The 19,992-nt window shown below is 33.7% G+C and overlaps 1 protein-coding gene across 2 annotated transcripts; it reads left to right on the top strand.

The window, feature by feature from the left end:
• The first annotated feature begins 11,210 nt into the window (after positions 1–11,210).
• On the top strand, positions 11,211–19,257 carry LOC110686090 (MADS-box protein CMB1-like). 2 transcript variants are annotated; one of them, XM_021862672.1, is made up of 8 exons: positions 11,212–11,724; positions 16,308–16,386; positions 16,532–16,593; positions 17,402–17,501; positions 17,675–17,716; positions 18,421–18,462; positions 18,668–18,804; positions 18,903–19,257. In XM_021862672.1, exons 1-8 carry the CDS (start codon positions 11,540–11,542, stop codon positions 18,994–18,996), a joined length of 741 nt encoding a protein of 246 aa, XP_021718364.1. In that variant the 5' UTR covers positions 11,212–11,539; the 3' UTR covers positions 18,997–19,257. The 2 variants fall into 2 exon arrangements, with proteins under 2 accessions (XP_021718365.1, XP_021718364.1); XM_021862673.1 differs by lacking the exon at positions 17,675–17,716 and having other exon boundaries at positions 11,211–11,724.
• The last annotated feature ends 735 nt before the right edge of the window (positions 19,258–19,992 follow it).

Raw genomic sequence — 19,992 nt, 5'->3', positions numbered from 1 at the left:
AAGTTATTAATTATTAATGATTAGTTATTAATAATTAAAAATTATTTAGTGATTATTATTAGCTATTAACATCGTAGTTATATGTCATTATTAATAATTAATTTAATTATTAATATTTGATAATTAATTACTTTTATTAATTATTAATAATTATAAATTAATTAATAATTATTAATTTTTAATTACTCCCTTCGTCCCTAAATTAGAAGCCTATTTCTCTTTATTATGTGAGTAATAAATATGAGAAACAAGCTTCTAATAAAGAGACGGAGGGAATATTAATTATTAATTATTAATTACAAGTAAGGATATGAAAGTAATTTTAATGGTAAACATCCAAAAATCAATACCAAAAAAGCTTGTAAGACTAGCATTATATTTTTGGCGGAAAACCTGGCTTTTCAGCCAACAAAAAAGTCATTATCAAACACTTTTTTTGGCTATTTGACCAAGTTGAAAAGCCAAAAGGTAAAAGCCAACAAAAAAGCCAAGCAAAAGCCATTTACCAAACAAGGCCAAAATATTATAGTACTTCGATCTCATCCATATTATAAATAAAAAATTAAAAAAAAATTGCTAAACTAAGAGTTATAGGTTACAAGTATTTTAATGATGTAGGCTCTGTTCTTTTGAGCTTCTGGGCGGAGCAGAGCAGAGCAAAGCATATTTCAGCAAAGCAGAGCTGAGTAGAGCAGATTTCATCATCATCATTATTATTATTATTATTATTATTATTATTATTATTGCATTTTTTTATTATTATTATTTGATTTTTTTAGATTTTTTTTAGATTTTTTTACTCTTTTAATAACATTTGTAAATAATATAAAATATTAATTATTATCATTAAATATTAGTTATTATTATCCTTTAATATTATATATTAATTGTTATAATTATTATAAAATATTAATTATTATTATTATAAAATATTAATTATTATTATCTATAATTATTAGTTATTGTTATTAAATATTAATACATATTATTATTATTATTATTATTAAATATTAAATATTATTATTAATTATTATTTTTAAGCAAAGAAGAGCAGCTCAAAAGAACAGGGTCATAATCTGCCACATTGATTAACGTATGCTACTTTAATTTGAATGATCTGTCATACTAATAATACATGGTATTCACATATATTGTTTCCTTAACTTTTGTAAATATGTGTGTAAGTGTGTACTCCCTCTGTCCCTTTATTATTGCCCCATTTGACTTTGCGCGGTCTTCAAGACACTTGTTAAAACGTTTATGTTTCTATTTTCATACGCGTAAAAATAATAAAAGTTGATATTAATTAAATTTACAATGAGACGAACCAAACAAGATCTCACATGACTATATTTCCTTTTTTAAAACAACGGGAATTAATGGTCAAAGTTTTCAAAATTTAACCCACATTTTGGCAATGGGGCAAAAAATGGGGACGAAGGGAGTAACTAGTAAGGAGTATTCCACATTAGGTTTGACAACCACATTATATAATTTTATTTTATTTTTTTTTGGAAAAAGGAAGATAGTATATGTCTTTTTTTATTTTATAAAAAAACATTTGTTGATGACAAGTGAAGTGATTTTCAAGAGTTCAATCATTCCTTGTCACAAAAAAAAGAAAAAAAAAGAAAAAAAAAGAGTTTTATCTTTCACATTTATTGTCACTTCTTAAAAAATTTAATAATTTGTTAAAATATCATCCTTCTGTTTATTGACCAATTTCTTTTGTTTGGCAGATGTCAATGGTGCAGTTGATTATACTATCCCCATGGTACAATTTATTTATTTATTTTTTAAAAACCAATATCTTTATGTGGATCTATTCAACAAATAATATTCTACCTTAACTGTACAATAATAATTTTCGTAATAGCATGAGTTAATCCTTAATTTACAAAGAGAAGGTATTGGGTGCGGCAGGCTTGACTGATATTTTTTATTTGTTGGCTGATATGTCTTTTTTTTATTTATTATTTTTTTTTTTTTTATGTTCCTTTTGTTGGCTGCTATCAGACATCAATTCACTGATATATTTCTTTAGGTGACTTATATGTTTATTTTGTTGGCTTATATGTTTCATTTTTGTTGGCTGATATGTTTATTTTGTTGGCCGATATGTTTATTTTATTGGCTTATATGTTTTTATTAATGTCTGATATGTTCCTAATGTTGACTGATATCAGATATCAATTGACTGATATGTTCCTTTTATTGGCTGATATTGGTATTTTGTTGGCTAATCCACATAATTAACAATTTCATCCAACAAAAAATTAGATATGTTATATTTGAATATAAAAAAAAGTAACACAAATTCAAAAAGTAACATAATATGCATCTCCAAATTTGATATAACCACTGCCGCAACCACAACACACTCCCCTGCCATCACTGCCCAACCAACAACAGCAGCACCCAACCACCATCAAACCACCACCAGCAGCAAACATCCCACCGCGAAATCAACTAGCTTTCTCCCAAAAAACCCATCCCACCCCGAAAACAACCATCCTACTCCCGAAAACAACCCCTTGCCCACCCAAAAACAACCTTATCCACCCAAAACAACCTTAATTAACCACCAACATCAACATAAAACAATCAAATTCGACCACCTCAAACAACCCTAACCACCCAAAAACGCACAAATCATCCACAAATCGAGAATATAATAAAATGCCCACAAACACATGAAAATTAAAAAAAAAAATTAAAGAAATTAGTAGCCTTAGATTCAATCGCACCACCAATTTCGTCTCGTTGCTTAACATCTTCCGCATCATTTTCTCTCTCTCGTAAACTGCGTAAATCATCGCATTAATAGCATATTTAAATGAACACGCAATGGAGTTTTTCAGGTGGAAGAAAGAAGACAGTGGAGAGAGAAGAAACGACAATTTTCAGAGAGAAGAAAAGTGAAGAATAATGGAGAAAGGAGGATTAATAATGCGTGCCGCACGAAACATTAGGTGCGAACTGGCGCACCCAGTAGTTTGTGATTTACAAAATAATAATTTCAAGCCATAAACTTTAAGGGGCTGTTTGATTTGGGGTAATCAGGAAAGAGAAATGGAATCAACAAAAATAATTACCTTAGTTGTTGTTTGTTATGTCAATTCAATCATTCCCTTTCCCCACTTAATTACCCCAAAATCCTCTACTCTCATTCCCTACCCCCCATGGTATTTGTATTCCCTTCCCCCTAAACCACCAACACCAACACTGCTCCACCTGCACTAAGACCCCACCATCATCGGAACCCTTCCTACCACTGCCCCATCAGCACCGCCGCTCTTCCGGTCTTCCCACCACCGTCCCGTCAACACCGTCACCGCCCCACGACCCAAAATCAACCACCCTCCACTTTAAAAACACACCACCCATCAGAAATCAAACACAATACGAGCTTCGAGGGTGGTTGGGAAAGGCTTCGATGGTGGTTGGGAAGGGTTTTGAGGGTGGCTGGGTGGTTGGGGAAGGGTTTCTAGGGTTTTTTCAAGGGTGGGGGAAGTTTTTCGGGGGAGGGGAAAGCTGATTGGGAGGAGAAGAAGTGCGGCGAGGGGTGGGGCTGGTGCGGCGAGGGGCGGGGCGGGGTGGCCGGAGAAGTGGGATAGTGAAGAAAGAGGGGTTTGTGTGGTGGTGGTGGTGGTGGTGTGGTGTATTTTCATTCCCTTTGATTTTTAAAGCAAACAACACCCTAAATTTGAGGGATTTTCATTCCTTTCTCTTTCATTCCCTTTGTTCATTTTATTCCGATTACCCCCTGCGAACCAAACGACCCCTAAATTCTAATGGTTGGCTACAAAGTATTATGCTTCTTTTTTTTTTTTTTTTTTTTTTTTTTATTTATATTTTCTTCCAAGCTCATAGCTTTGTTGAGATACATTTGCTTGCAAATAAATTATTTTAAGTATTTTTTATCTCTCCCCATTGGTAGTTCTAGCTATACTTTTAATTAACATAAATTATCCACTATAACATAATCTCTCAAATTAACAAGGTTATTTTTATCGTTGTTGATCAATAAATGATGAGGAGTATCCGAGTATGTATATCCATCATATTGAATTTATAAATATCACTTTGGGAAATAATAAAAATTGCATCGATCAACTTTCGACTGTAGTAGATTTTTGAACTTAATTCCCATTTTTTGGCTAGAATTTTTTTCTTTTCTTTTCACACGAGCATTATTTTACATTAGTTAAATGTTATGGAGTAATTTTATTTTAAAAAAAATATTGCAATTTGTCTAATAAAAATTCATGATTATTTGTTTTTATGTCTAAAATGTGTTTTGCATTTGGCTTTTTTTCTTTTATTTGGGCTAGAAACACACTAGTTGTTTAATTACATTTTGAAATACGAAGTATGAAACAATCCAAATATCTTCCATTATACATGGGCCCATTGTTTTTCCGGACACAACCCTAAAATGTTGTAGGTGATCTTAATATACTTGTGTAGGATATGAGTCAAACACATACGCTGTGAATACACATTTAGAACATACAATATTAATTGGTTGTTGATGTAGTGGTGATTGGGGCTACACTTGGTAGGGAAGACTGCGTGTTCAATTCTACGCAACAATAATTGGGAGGGGACTGAAATCTAACCGTCTAGAATTGATCCACGAATCCCGATTAGCCTAAAAGGTAAATCGGGTGAAACTCCAAAAAAATTTAGAACATACAATCATTAAATCCACTTTCTAACTCATTAATGTTAGAATTATGTCTTGAGTGTACAACTTTATAAGTGGACGTACACCCAAACTTGTGAACGAAATTGTATACGAGTACGTACAACATTATCAACTCATTTATCCGTTAACTAGTTTTTTCAGAAGTTGTTGTATACACTTGGATGCAAGGTGCACTTAAGAGTATTTAATTTTTTTTTATTTGTTTTGATGATTAAAGAATGATTATTGTTCATTTATTCATCAAATGAGAAAGAAATAAATTGTTGTAAAATGTAAGAAAATTAAAGACGACATATCATAAGGCCTAGAGCAATGCTAATTCATTTCATGTTACCGATCAACTCCTTCATAGAATCATAGATATAATCATTATTGTTGATAAGTATATTAGGTGACTCGTACTTCGTAGCTTTGTCCGCCCGATCGGGCGGACATTGCCCGGTCTGACCGGGCGGAAGAAGAAGAGGTGCCTGGCAAATTCGTTGAAGAAGCTGCTCTCGCGCCCGACCGGGCGAGCCTTCGCCCGACCGGGCGAGCCTTCGCCCGATCGGGCAGACCTTGCCCGGTCTGACCGGGCGGTGGGGGTTGGATACGTTGAAGCATTCGTATGGAGTTTTCTTCTCGCGCCCGATCGGGCAGACCTTGCCCGGTCTGACCGGGCGGAGAAGGAAAAATGCGGAGACGCGGATTTTACGATTTAAAGTTATCTTATTTTATTATCTTTTTGCCCAAGTATCTTTTAATTAGGGATTAATATAAAACCTCCCTAATATCAGTATTAGGGTTAAGAGAGACAGAGTGAAAGCCGTTCTTGAGAAATACAAGAATCATCTTTGTAATCTTTGCAGTTTATAGTGAAATCATTCGATCTCGGTGCCCGTGGACGTAGCTATCACATCGATAGTGAACCACGTAAATTCTTGGTGTTGTTCTTATTGTTTGCATTGAATTTCTTTATTGTTTTCTTGTTTGTTTTCGACCTTTGCTTCCGCTGTCGCACAACAATTGGTATCAAGAGCTCAGGTTCAATCCTTGGAGAGTTTCTTGAAGATAACAATGGCAGGAGATTCAACAATAAGAATTGAGAAGTTTACCGGGAAAAATAGTTTCGGGCTATGGCAAATTAAGATGAAGGCTCTGTTAAAACAACAGCAGATATGGCGTCCGTTGGCTCCAAAGAGTACTACTTCGGAGTCAGGAGACGGACCGACTGACTCGCAGTTAGAAGTTATGGAAGAGAAGGCACACTCTACCATATTACTTAGTCTTGATGATCAAATCATCACGGAGGTTGCTGATCAGGAAACGGCGGCTGGATTGTGGCTGAAGCTGGAGTCATTGTATATGACTAAGTCGTTGACCAACAAATTATTACTGAAACAGCGGTTGTTTAGCCTCCGGATGCAGTCAGGTACTTCCTTACGGGAACATCTAGAAAAACTTAACTCTATTTTGCTTGATTTACGTAATTTAGATGTTAAAATTGATGATGAGGATGCTGCGTTGATTTTACTTGTATCTCTACCGTCTAGCTTTGAGAATTTTGTAGAGTCTTTTGTTGTTGGTAAGGATTCTATAACCTTAGAAGAAGTGAAGGCAGCACTTCATACTAGGGAACTCAGAATGAAAGCTACGAGTGATAATGGGGATAATGGTAGTGGGTTATTTGTTAAGTCCGGAAAGTCTAAAAAGAATAAGGGGTTTAACAAGGGGAACAATGCTGGGTCGGGTGCTGGAAACGGCAAGGATGGATCTAGTAAAACTACTACTAAAACATGTTATTACTGTAAAGAACCGGGTCACTTTAGGAATAATTGTCCGGTGAGGAAAAACAAGTCCCAGGCTGCTGTAGTTGAAGAGAAACCGAATGAGAGCTATAATTCAGAGGAAGATTTAGCATTAGTCAGTTCTGCTAGGTCTGATGATTTATCTGATAACTGGGTTCTAGATTCGGGGTGTTCGTTCCATATGTGTCCACGTCGAGATTGGTTTGATACATATGAACCTCGCAATGGGGGTATGGTTATAGTCGGTAACAATGCTCCATGTAAGGTCACAGGTATTGGTTCCATGAGGTTGAGGACTGTTGATGGGCGGAGGTTAACTTTGACTAATGTACGGCATGTTCCTGCTTTAGGAAAGAATCTGATTTCATTGGGTACCCTGGATGAATTGGGGTACAATGGTGTGTTTTCAGATGGGGAGTTGTGTATTTTCAGAGGTTCTGAGTTGGTACTTAAGGGTATCAAAAGGAACACCCTCTATGTTTTTGAGGGTGTTACACTGCCTAGTTCTGCGGTTTGCGCATCTGTATCTCACCAGGAGATGACTAAGATTTGGCACATGAGGCTTGGTCATATGGGGGAGAAGGGGATGCAGCTATTGTCCAAGAGGGGTCTTCTATCCGGGGTCAAGGTTGCCAACCTTGAATTTTGTGAGCATTGTGTGTTTGGTAAGAAACACAGGTCAAAGTTCAGCAAGGGTGCTCACATTACTGATGCAGTGCTCGATTACATCCATTCAGATTGCTGGGGTCCATCTAGAGTTGAAGGTATGGGAGGTTACCACTATTTTGTGTCATTTGTTGATGACAAGTCCCGATACACATGGCTTAGGTTGCTTAAGTCAAAGGATGAGGCCTTCAAAGTTTTCAAGCAATGGAAAGCTTTGGTGGAAAATCGACAAGGAAGGAAGATTAAGAAGCTACGAACGGACAATGGGCTAGAGTTTTGCAAAGACGAGTTTAATCAGTTCTGTGCAGATGAGGGTATAGGTCGGCATCATACTGTCAGGAAGACACCACAGCAGAACGGTGTAGCAGAACGGGTTAATCAGACACTGCTAGAGAGAGTTCGATGCATGCTCTCTAATGCAGGGCTTGGGAGGAGGTACTGGAGTGAAGCTGTGTTAACAGCTTGTTATGTCATTAATAGGGGTCCTCATTCTGGAATTGATTCCAAAATTCCGTTTGAGATCTGGAGTGGTAAGTTGCCTAATTTTTCGAATTTGAAGATTTTTGGTTGTGTTGCTTATTATCATGTTATTGAGGGTAAGCTGGATCCACGAGCCAAGAAGGGGTGTTTTGTTGGGTACGGGGATGGTGTGAAGGGGTTTAGAATTTTTTCACCTTCGGAGGGTCGGGTCATTCTTAGTAGGGATGTTACTTTCGATGAAAACACCATGTATTCAATTAAAAATGCAGAGATTTCAGATTTGAGAAGGGAAGGAGACAATTTATTACAGACAGATGGGGTACTTGAGGTACATCAGTCTACCATTGCTGATTTACCTCGGGTACAATATATTGATGATGATGCTGATGTTCCAGTGCCGGGTACTCCTGAACCTGAGATTACTCCTACTCATTCTAACTCTGGGGATGAGGTGGAGCAATCTAATCAGGGGTCATCTAGTCAACCTGACACCATTCTTGAGATGCCTAAACGAGTTATCAAGAAGCCTGTTAGATTGATTGAAGAGATGGAGGGAAGAAATTGCTGTGTTGATGCGATGACAGGTTATGCATTGAGTGTAGCTGATGATGTAGAGTCATTTGAACCTGCCACATATAAACAAGCAATTAGTTGTAGTGAGTCTGCGCAATGGCTTGCCGCAATGGGTGAAGAGATGCAGTCCCTTTACAAGAACAGAGTGTGGGAACTGGTAAAGGTACCGGAAGGGAGGAAGCTTGTGGGTTGTAAATGGATTTACAAGAAGAAAGAAGGGTTGTCGGAAACTGAGCAAATACGTTTTAAGGCTAGGCTAGTTGCTAAGGGGTTCAGTCAGGTAGAAGGGGTTGACTTTGTTGAGATATTCTCACCTGTGGTTCGACATACTTCTATCCGTGTGTTATTGTCAATTGTAGCACATTTTGATCTTGAGCTGGAGCAGTTGGATGTTAAAACGGCCTTCCTTCATGGCGATTTGGAGGAGGAGATTCTGATGAAGCAGCCCGAAGGATTCGAAGCTCCTGGAAAGGAACACTATGCCTGCAGATTGCTAAAGTCATTGTATGGACTTAAGCAATCCCCCCGACAGTGGTACAAAAGGTTTGATTCTTTTATGGTTTCACAAGGTTTTGACAGGAATTCATATGATTGCTGTGTGTATCATAGTAAGCTGGATAATGGTTCCATGATTTATCTTTTGTTATATGTTGATGACATGTTGGTTGCCACAAAGAATAAATCTGATATTGCTAGATTAAAGGAGATGCTTAACTCGGAGTTTGACATGAAAGACTTGGGTGCAGCTAGGAAGATTTTGGGTATGGAGATCTACAGGGATCGGGCTAGAGGTAAGCTTTTCTTGACTCAGAAAAGCTACATTGAAAAGATTCTGTCTCGTTTTGGGATGGAAAAATCGAAGCCTATAAGTACGCCAACTACTGTTAGTTGTAAGTTGTCTTTGTCTATGTCACCTCAATCAGAGGAGGAGTTGTCTTATATGTCTAGAGTTCCATATGCAAACGCGGTTGGTTGTTTGATGTATGCTATGGTCTGTACTAGGCCGGATATTGCGCATGCTGTTAGTGTTGTAAGCAGGTTTATGGCTCGACCTGGGAGGGAACACTGGCAAGGGGTGAAAAGGATTTTTCGCTACCTGAGAGGGACAACTGATATTGGTCTTGTGTACGGGAATGGTAGGGAATGCTTGGTCACTGGGTACAGTGATTCTGATTATGCAGCTGATGTGGATACCAGGAGGTCTGTGACTGGTTATGTGTTCACTTTGGGTGGTTCTGTGGTTAGTTGGAAGTCTACATTGCAGTCATCAGTTACGTTGTCAACTACTGAAGCTGAGTATATGGCTTTAACTTCTGCAGCTAAGGAGTCTATTTGGCTCAAAGGCCTAGTAGGTGAACTGGGTATTGCACAGGATTTTGCTACAGTGTATTGTGATAGTCTAAGTGCGATTTGCTTAGCTAAAGATCAAGTACACCATGATCGGACGAAGCACATTGATGTCAGGTATCATTTCTTACGTACTGACAAGAGGATTAAGGTGAAGAAGATTGGGACTGCTGACAACCCGGCTGATTTCTTCACTAAGCCTGTTCCGTTTAGCAAGTTTAAACATTGCTTAGACTTGTTAAATATTGATTACTACGTGATGTAGTAGGCCCTGAGGGGCGAAGTTGGGGAGCTCCTGGTGTAGGTGTGTTGGCCTTAAGGTGGAGCTTGCCCGGGGCTTGTGATGCAGGTGGAGCATTATGAGTTGTTATACTTGGAGACGAGTATGTGATGGGTCTTGGTTGAAGACTTATCGGGATGTATGGCTTATGCATGAGTCCTGCATCGGGTTTGGCTTGAGATGTTTTTTCACTATGTCTTGATGGGGTCGTTTGCTGACTACGAGTTCTCGTCAAGGTGGAGATTGTTGATAAGTATATTAGGTGACTCGTACTTCGTAGCTTTGTCCGCCCGATCGGGCGGACATTGCCCGGTCTGACCGGGCGGAAGAAGAAGAGGTGCCTGGCAAATTCGTTGAAGAAGCTGCTCTCGCGCCCGACCGGGCGAGCCTTCGCCCGACCGGGCGAGCCTTCGCCCGATCGGGCAGACCTTGCCCGGTCTGACCGGGCGGTGGGGGTTGGATACGTTGAAGCATTCGTATGGAGTTTTCTTCTCGCGCCCGATCGGGCAGACCTTGCCCGGTCTGACCGGGCGGAGAAGGAAAAATGCGGAGACGCGGATTTTACGATTTAAAGTTATCTTATTTTATTATCTTTTTGCCCAAGTATCTTTTAATTAGGGATTAATATAAAACCTCCCTAATATCAGTATTAGGGTTAAGAGAGACAGAGTGAAAGCCGTTCTTGAGAAATACAAGAATCATCTTTGTAATCTTTGCAGTTTATAGTGAAATCATTCGATCTCGGTGCCCGTGGACGTAGCTATCACATCGATAGTGAACCACGTAAATTCTTGGTGTTGTTCTTATTGTTTGCATTGAATTTCTTTATTGTTTTCTTGTTTGTTTTCGACCTTTGCTTCCGCTGTCGCACAACAATTATCGTTATCACCCATTATCACTTGGGGCGGTATTAAGTAGATGTGAAAATATATACCCAAAAACATAAGATTGAGCATGTAAAAATGTAATGACTTCAACATTGTTATTGTTTTTTTAAGAGAGAATTATAAAAACATATGATGTAAATGAGATTTGATTTCAGGTCTTGATGATTATAATTCATCGAGATTCTAACCAACTAATCTAATAATTGATCATCAGCATTGATATTACAATGCAACCTTCCTTACTAAATTACACCTAAATTTATTTCCAATACCATCATTTATTACCGCATGGCTACTACTATACAACTAACAGCTAGCCAGTAATAACTAACATTCCCCTACCCATGAAAGGAAAAGATTAGACTAGTATCTAATTCTAGTTCTACCCAATAAAATACGAAGTACATCATACATCTATCATACTCACACACTAGCCCACCTTATTATTCATTCACCTCTCAATTTGTCCTTGAAGAAGAGATAAGAAAAGTAGCCAACTTACTATTTTTGAAGGGTTTCTATTTTCTCTCACCTTCACTTATTATCATCTTTATTTCTCTCTCTCTCTCTCTAGGTTGTGTTACCTACTCAACAGGTTAACCCCCAAAAATTAAAAAAAATCCTAGTTTTTGAGAAGTATTTTAGAGAGGCAAAAGCTATAGAAAAACCCAGTTCTATATTTAGTATTCTTTCATAAATTTTATAGCTAGACTTCTCATATTATTTTTCCTTTTTTTGAGCATCTATTATAATATTTTATAAGTGTAATATATATATCATAATAAATAAATATTTATATTACAAAATAATGGGAAGAGGGAGAGTAGAATTGAAGAGAATTGAGAACAAAATAAATAGGCAAGTAACTTTTGCAAAGAGAAGAAATGGTTTGCTTAAGAAGGCTTATGAACTTTCTGTTCTTTGTGATGCTGAAGTTGCTCTTATCATCTTCTCTAACCGCGGTAAACTCTATGAATTCTGCAGCAGTTCCAGGTAATTTTTACCCTTTCTCTTTTGTTCTTTTTTCAATTACAATTTGGATGCATAAAAGCTTGAATTAATACGATAGAGTAATAATTAATACTCACTCTGTTCGGAATTAGTTTAATATATAGTTATGTTTATCGATAAGCGATATATAGGTAATTGTTAAAGATATGGTAATGCAATAACTAAAGCCAAATAAAAGTTATTCGGGGTTGCTTTTGATCACTTTTTATTCCATGTTGTAATTTATTTGTTACTTTATTCGCGAAAATTTGGTTTTAATTTTTTCCATCCCTTTTATTTATTTTTGCGAATTTATTGCCTTAATTAAGTATGTTGATTATTAATTTGTCTTATCATGCTTAGTGACTAGATAATGTAAAATAATTTTCATTGACTTTACAATTGCTAGATCTAAAAGGAAAAATAGCAATAAAATCCGTCTTAATCAATTAAATTAAGAGTTTTTGTAGAAATTAACTTCATTGTTGATGATCGATTTGGACTAAATAGTTTATGTGTAAACTTTTCTTAATTAATTTGTTGTATACTGCTTAGATTTGTGTCATATATATACAAACGTCGCGTTAAACTTTTATATGATCTTGTCTTGTAAGTTGGAGGTAGAAACTTGAAAGATTAGTCAAAATTCAGCAGATAGAATTAGTCGTGCTTTAATCCTTTTTTAAATGTACATTGATCATGCTCTAATCATATACAAGGAAATCCTTAATCATGTTTTAATTTCTACTCCATAGTACTTTGTCCTTATTGGAATAACTAGTATGATTGATAGCTAATCGTTTGTCTGTCATAAATTTCTCATGATTATGTAATTAAGTCATGATATAATTTGCTAATTTGAAAATGTTTGTGTGAATAATTAATTAATAGATGATTAGATGTAATAATTTTCTAGGATTTATAACATATTTTACTTGGTATATGTCATAATTAATAAAATTTATAGCAAATATTTATCTCCGATCTTGTAGTAAATTTTTGCAAAGTAAAAAAGCAACTTTAATTTGTTCTTTAAATATCTCTAGCAAAGAGGTGTATAACGAACCAAGCCATGAGCAAGAGTTTCTTCCATCAACCCCTAGAATGTTATGTGCCTCTTAAATATATTATTTGTCGGAAATTTCTAGAAAAATAGGGGAATAAGAGGTGAACCTTCTATCAAATTAATGTCTTATGTTTGTGATTAACGATACTAATCATGACTTTTTTGGGATTACCATTGCTAATTGTCTATAAGTTATATGTACGTACAATGAATAAGTACCCTTTTTTGAAGGGAAGGTTCTATTAGACCTAGCAAACTTTTTTTTTGACTTGATAGTTTGATTAGAAGTCGCTTGAGATTTGAGAATATAGGCCTTAAACACAATTATTGAACTTGAAGCTATTTTTTTTTTTTTTTTTTTTTTTTGGAGTTTTTCTTTTGAAAATTTGTTCGACCCAAAAGAAGACCAGAAATTGACCTCTACGGTCTACACAATCCTAATTTACTCGAACCGAAATCGACCTGATGGACCGATTTGACATTTCTATTTCCAATCATTTCTAGAGGTGTCATTCTCTCAATGGTGCAGTAGCAAGCATTTGGATTTTGAAAAAGTAACTTCTTATTTTTCTCAACTTTGTTCTTGGCATCTTATTTTCATATCCATTTGATCTCCCTTCTCCAAAGGAAATGTTTAGCTCATGTGTGAAATTCAAAAGTATGTTTTTTTAAATAATGAAATAATTTGATGTATAAACTATTTATATTTATCATTGAATAATTAGTCCTTTTTTAATTATCAATGGTCGAGATTACCCCTCTAAGATCCTTCTCTTCTGTCCTCTATGAGCTATATTATGCTAATGCAAGAAGCATAGGAGTACAACACACATGCATATTCAACCATGATTTGAGAATTTCAGTACAAAAAGTGCCTTTGTTTTGTCCTCTTTATTAGACATTACATAGGAGTAGTACTCTTAATTTTTTGGAGTAAAAACTATTTTTCGGTGCTACTAGCTAGACATGGCACAGTCGATCTTAAGGTGTTACACTTTAAAAAACGATGTTAATTTATATTAGCTAACTTAGTTGTATCTTGTAGTGTTATTGATTAATCTCCATTGATTTAATTTAAGCAAAAGCAAAATATATTCTAAACCTTGGTTCTTTGTATTAGTCTATAAAATTTCCTATGCACGCTAATAATCATTGACAAGAAATCACAAGAAAAGGTATCTGATAAAGCTTTGTTCTCGTACTAGGATACCAGTGATAAGGCCATACCTCTCCACCATTATATTTGTTAGTTTATTCTAGCAATAAATCATTACATTCCTAGTGTACCCGTCAAAAAAATCTCCAACTTTTCTAAAGAACTACATTCATTTATTTTTTAAATAATTTGATCCTTCAATTACAAATATCAATGAGCTGTATAGTGTAATAATGATCATAAAAACAAGGTCGTCATAGGACATAAATTCGATTTTTTGCATAATACTAATATTATATATGAAGTATATGGGTCTAAGTTGATTGAATGGAGAAAGACTTTAATGTTAGATTTTGTGAAACTCCTATCATTTAATAACATAATTAGTCTTCTTATAGGTCACTATATACTTTAATAACAGATGTAAGACTTGTCTTTAAAATTAGTGGGGTTTTATACATCAAAAAATCATATTGGAGGAAATTGTCAAGGAAAAGCTTAAAAGTAAGGAGAAATTGATTGAAGCAAGGATTGGAAGATAGACAAGAAACATTTAGAGATAAATGAAGTACAATGGAGCTTATATAGGCGACAATACGTTTAGCTAGGCATAGTTGCCTTTCATTTGTACCTCTTAATATGGGTTTGGAACATTAGTGGTCACAAGTCCACATCATCTAATTGGTTTTCCCAGTTTGACGTAAACAAAGAGTTTAATTAGATTATGCCTTGTATTGAAATAGTCTTGTATGATACAATTTCAACTTTCACGTGCATCAACATACTCCCAAATTGTAAGGCATCTAATATATATTTATACATTTTTTTTGAATAGTTTTAGGAGTTCAAATTTGAATATGATCTAGAATGTAGTCAATTGTTACAAATCAAATAAATAAAAATGAAAGTAGGATAATATGGATGATCTGCTTTCACTGAAAGCTCACAGTCATGTTACAACCATTGATAATGGATCATGTATTAAAGTCAATCATGAAATTATGGCTTTTCTTGTTATCTCTTTCAAAAGGTCATTTTCTTATTGTTTGTTTCATTTTATATTTTAATTTGTATTACATAGCAAACATTTAAACAAAATACTCCAATTCATATAGCTTAAGGTATAGATGCTCAAAACAAAAGTATAATTGAAAATTCAACTAGCCAAGTTTTGATTACGGTATATTTGTTATAATTTTTTATTGGATATCAAACTAACCCACACACAACCCTAGCATGACCATGTAAAAATCTTTTATCATTAATTTCTTATAACTTTATGTTAAAGTAACCTAGACTTAAGGATAACGTAATCTAGACTTTTTCTTCTTTATTTATAATCGACAGATGTTGTGTAAATGTCTAATCTAAAATACTAATTGCTTGTCTACCTTTGCCTTTTTTTTTCTTCTGTCACTCTTTTTCATTTTATAGGTTCAAACTACATTTTGACACATAGTAGTGAGTAGTGATTAGTGACTTTGATTTTCATGAATCAATTAATCAAGTGTTTGTATTTTCATTAAGGGTAATATTCTCCTTTATTTTTCACTGACCACAACCAACTAACTATGACAAGACTGATATGTGTTTTGTTTGGGGTATATTCTTTTTACTTTTGTATGAATTTATTTCTTTAAGTTACCATTATGTGTTACAATTTTTTATATCACATACATTAATTTTATGGCCACAACTAACAACCTAACTTGGTCGGTTTTTTAGTTGTGTCTGACTTGGTATACTTGCTAATGTGCAGCTTTAACCCTTAATTTCTTTAATTGTGTAATTGTTAACAATTTAATATAAGAAATTAGATACTATATATTATGAAAATATATAAAGACAAATCCAATGAGATCCATCAAAATCGTGTCTATATTATACTTTGTACATAGTATATGTTCAATGTGTAGTGGTTGTATAGCGTCATAATTGAAAAATGAAACAGTGAAAATAAGAGGAAGTAAAATTTATTAACATTAACCATTAAAAATTATTGACACACAATGTGGTTACAGATAATTAATCCAATATGCACTCTCTAATTTATTTGATCGATGATTTAAGGCTATTAGCACATAATGTATAAAATAATAAGTCATACGTACGTGGTATAATTTTTTTATTTGTCAAATTTGACTTTTTGTAACATTTAAACACCTCACTTTGACCTCTTTTTACTTAATATGAAACTAATTATTAGCTCATATTTTAAATTAAAAAAAAAAATAATTAGCTCATCATAATTTATACTAGTAGGTTGTTATTCAAACATTCTTGTATATATAATATATTTGACGTGTATTAGCAACATAAAACGTTACTAATGTGAATATTTTCTTTGCTAATGAATGTCAATAGTATGGCAAAAACCTTGGAGAGGTATCAAAGGTGTAGCTATGGTTCACTTGAAACGGGTCAGCCTTCAAAGGAGAACGAGGTAAATTTATACTCTTCTCTTCTTCGTTCTTGTTGTTGTATTGAAATCATTTGCATTGTATTGCGTTTGTAATACTATGTCGAAAATGCAATTACTACATTCATTAGACATTCAACTGATTTACGTTCTCTACGTTCCCAAACAGAATAGCTACCAAGAATATCTAAAGTTGAAAGCCAAAGTTGATGTTCTACAACGAAACCAAAGGTGAATGTTACATATCTATAGAGTGCATTGTATAGGGGCTGCATAATCTATAGATGAAACATCTATCAGATGGTGTCTATAGTGTTATGAGCAAATTCTTGATCATATGAATTTTGGGGGCTAAAAAGAGTAAGTTTATTATACTGTATAACATGCTTACTAATACAATCTTCAATTAATAATATGGAAAAAAAAACATAAATATTTGATATTTGAGAAGTAAAAATTGAGATGAATTTAACAAGACCCCATATGTCTGTGTTTTTACTTATGAACAAATCACGAAAATTGAACAATGTGCAATGTGTGAATAGTGTAAGTTTTAAAGTAGTACATCTATTGAGCATAAGAAAATGAAGGAAGTACATTAATGTGTTTTACATGTAAATTGGTAAGCTAGTATGTAGGGCATATAATATTTTGCATTAATTAGTGATGGAAGTCATGGAACTGAATAATTTAAAGCTTTTATTATTATTTTTAATTCAAATGATAAACTCATTTTGGATAATTTTAATCTTTTTCACACTATGTATATGATGTGCTATTGATGGACAAGCATATTAGTGAGGATGATGCTACACTATCTTGCCATTGTTTTTGTTACTTGTAGCTAGAAGCACCTAGTATAATGTAATGTATGAAAATTATGTATGCTCAATTGCTCATAATTCTACAATTTGAGTATACATGACACTATGTAATATTTATAGATTATCTTGTAGAGATATTCATTAAAAAATTAATGATTTTGCGTGATTCTCTATTAGTTGAATTATTTATTCTAAATAATGTGTTAATTTGGCAGGAATCTTCTAGGGGAGGATTTGGCAGAGTTGAGTACCAAGGAGTTGGAGCAGCTTGAGCATCAACTAGACAAGTCCTTAAGGCAAATCAGATCAATTAAGGTAACATATTCATATTTCCTACTTGCAAAATCATGTAATACTATGTAAAACAATTATTATTTATTAATTGTATTCTAGAAATTCTACTCCAACAAATTAGCTTAATTAGTCACTCAAATTAACATTAAATTCAATATATTTATATATATGCCCTATCTGTTCATAATATGCAGACACAACATATGCTTGATCAACTAGCAAACCTTCAAAGAAAGGTAAAATTAATGCTTAATTTATTATTGCATTGTTGTCTAGCTAAGTACACTATTAGCATTATGTCTTAATTATTTTAACTTTTACATAATTGTGTTAATTCTAGGTTAGCTACATGGTTTATATACTTAATTAATACAAGTATGAAACAAACAAAATCATGTTCATTCCCCTATATAAATACAAGTGTCGCATCAATATTGTGTATTTGTAGTAGTATGTAAATAAAATACATCAATGTGGAAATTCAACAATGATAGTACATTTAGATATAATAACTAGATTATATTTAGGACCAAAACATACAGGTACTTCCCAAGTTGTACGTTAAGGTAAATAAAAGGTGTGTATAAAATTTTTAGAAAATATATTGTATACATAAAAGTACTTCATCTTTCAACATAAACTCGGGGACAAATATTTCACACACTATATAGGCATATGAGACTATATATATAGTCTCTCTTTTCCTTTAAGTCATCATATATACATGGCCTTTGATTTAATTTCCAATTAAGTTTTGTTATCGTTCATCACTAGTAGTAATCCCATTTTACCTTCATTCCAAACAAATATTGTACATTCTCTAACCTATACTCTCTTTAATCCGAAATAAGCACAACCATAATGTATCTGTTTAGAGATAAGTTAATTATCAAAATACATTTTAATTAAGGTTTTATGCATTGCATGATTCTGGATACAGGAGGAGATGTTGCTAGAGTCCAATAGAGCTTTGAAAGCAAAGGTATATACTAAGCTACAATACAAAGTTTTTGCATTATTAAGTTTTTTTTTTTTCTTAGGTTGTTATTATTATTACTACTATTGCTACTATACAATATTGCTAGAACTAACTATTTATTAATTAAGCATATACTATAAGATATAGATATTGACTATAGAGTAACAAACTTAGGAACATAATTTTACATGCTATGAATTTCTTGCAGTTGGAAGAATCTTGTGCAACGTTGAGGCAACAATGGGATGTTGAAGCGGCACAAAATAATCCTACACCTTATGTTCGCCAATCTAATGAGGATTTCTTTGAGCCACTGCCTTGCAACAATAACTTGCCGCCAAACGGGTAAAAATTCTAACTCTCTTCATCTCCATCGATTCGATTGATCGATCATTAGCCCTTAGATGAGTAGCTAAAATCATCTCCTTTGGGCTTTTGTGCAGTTATAATGTTGTGACGCAGGATCACTTGAACAACGCGACAACTTCAACTCATAATGACAATAATAATGGCTTTACACCAGCATGGTTGCTTTGATTTACATGAACTGTTTTTTAGTATAAGTTTACTTCTTGATGATTAATCTAACTATAATGGACTTTGTATTGTAATAATGTACGTTTATTATAGTCTGAATAAATCAATAAAGCAGTTGAAGAGGGCGCATATTTCATTTCCTAAAAAGAATGTGATTTAATGGATGAATTTTACTACTTTAGGACCTACTGTACAATGGAAGAAGAGTAGAAGACTTAAAACATTACAGCTGAATAAATTAAGCTCGTCAAATGATTATAGCTAGCTTTTTAGCCTCTTTTAGCCTTATAAATTAGTTTTTATTAATAGTATGTTCAATCTTGTAAATTGTTTTTGAAATGTAGGCTCCGATGCCATGTCAGGAATGAATTTTCCTAGTGTTGTATAGGTGTATTCTCAAGTATATATACAACTAACCTAGATAAACATATATGGCCTTAACACATTGGCCCATTATTAACTAGTGTACAATATTAGGCTTAACATTTACACCTTGCGTATGTTAGAATTAAGTTTCACAATATTTATACATCATTGAAATAATCAGGTCGAAATATGCCTTTAAATTAGATCTATACTAGTTTAAGTCCCGTGCAATGCTTTAGTTGTTATTAAATTTTATGAAGAGTTATTGTATTGAATTTTATAAAAAAATTATACTCATAATACTAATTCAAAAATAAATGTAATTTGAATTTTATACCTAGCTATACCAATGTCAAGATTAGTGACACTTAGACTTGATTTTTCTTTAAAAAAAAAAAAGGGTCTATGAGATTTTATTTTGAAAAATAAAATTCTAAGGATAGTACCCACACATGCTGCTTTATTATTGATACGACTTTTAAGAGTAGAAAATAAAGTGTATATATATGTGTGTGTTAACAATATGATTTTATTTTTAATTGAATTAAACATTATTGCAAAAGTAACAAAATTGGAAGAAAAAAAAAAGTTATAATATTATCGAAAACTAAGATAATATAGAGCAGTATT

The sequence above is a fragment of the Chenopodium quinoa genome, unplaced genomic scaffold (assembly GCF_001683475.1).
Source record: "Chenopodium quinoa cultivar QQ74 unplaced genomic scaffold, ASM168347v1, whole genome shotgun sequence".
Taxonomy (NCBI): Eukaryota; Viridiplantae; Streptophyta; class Magnoliopsida; order Caryophyllales; family Amaranthaceae; genus Chenopodium; species Chenopodium quinoa.
The sequence above is the reverse complement of the archived record's forward strand: the minus strand, read 5'-3'. Positions and strand labels throughout refer to the sequence as shown.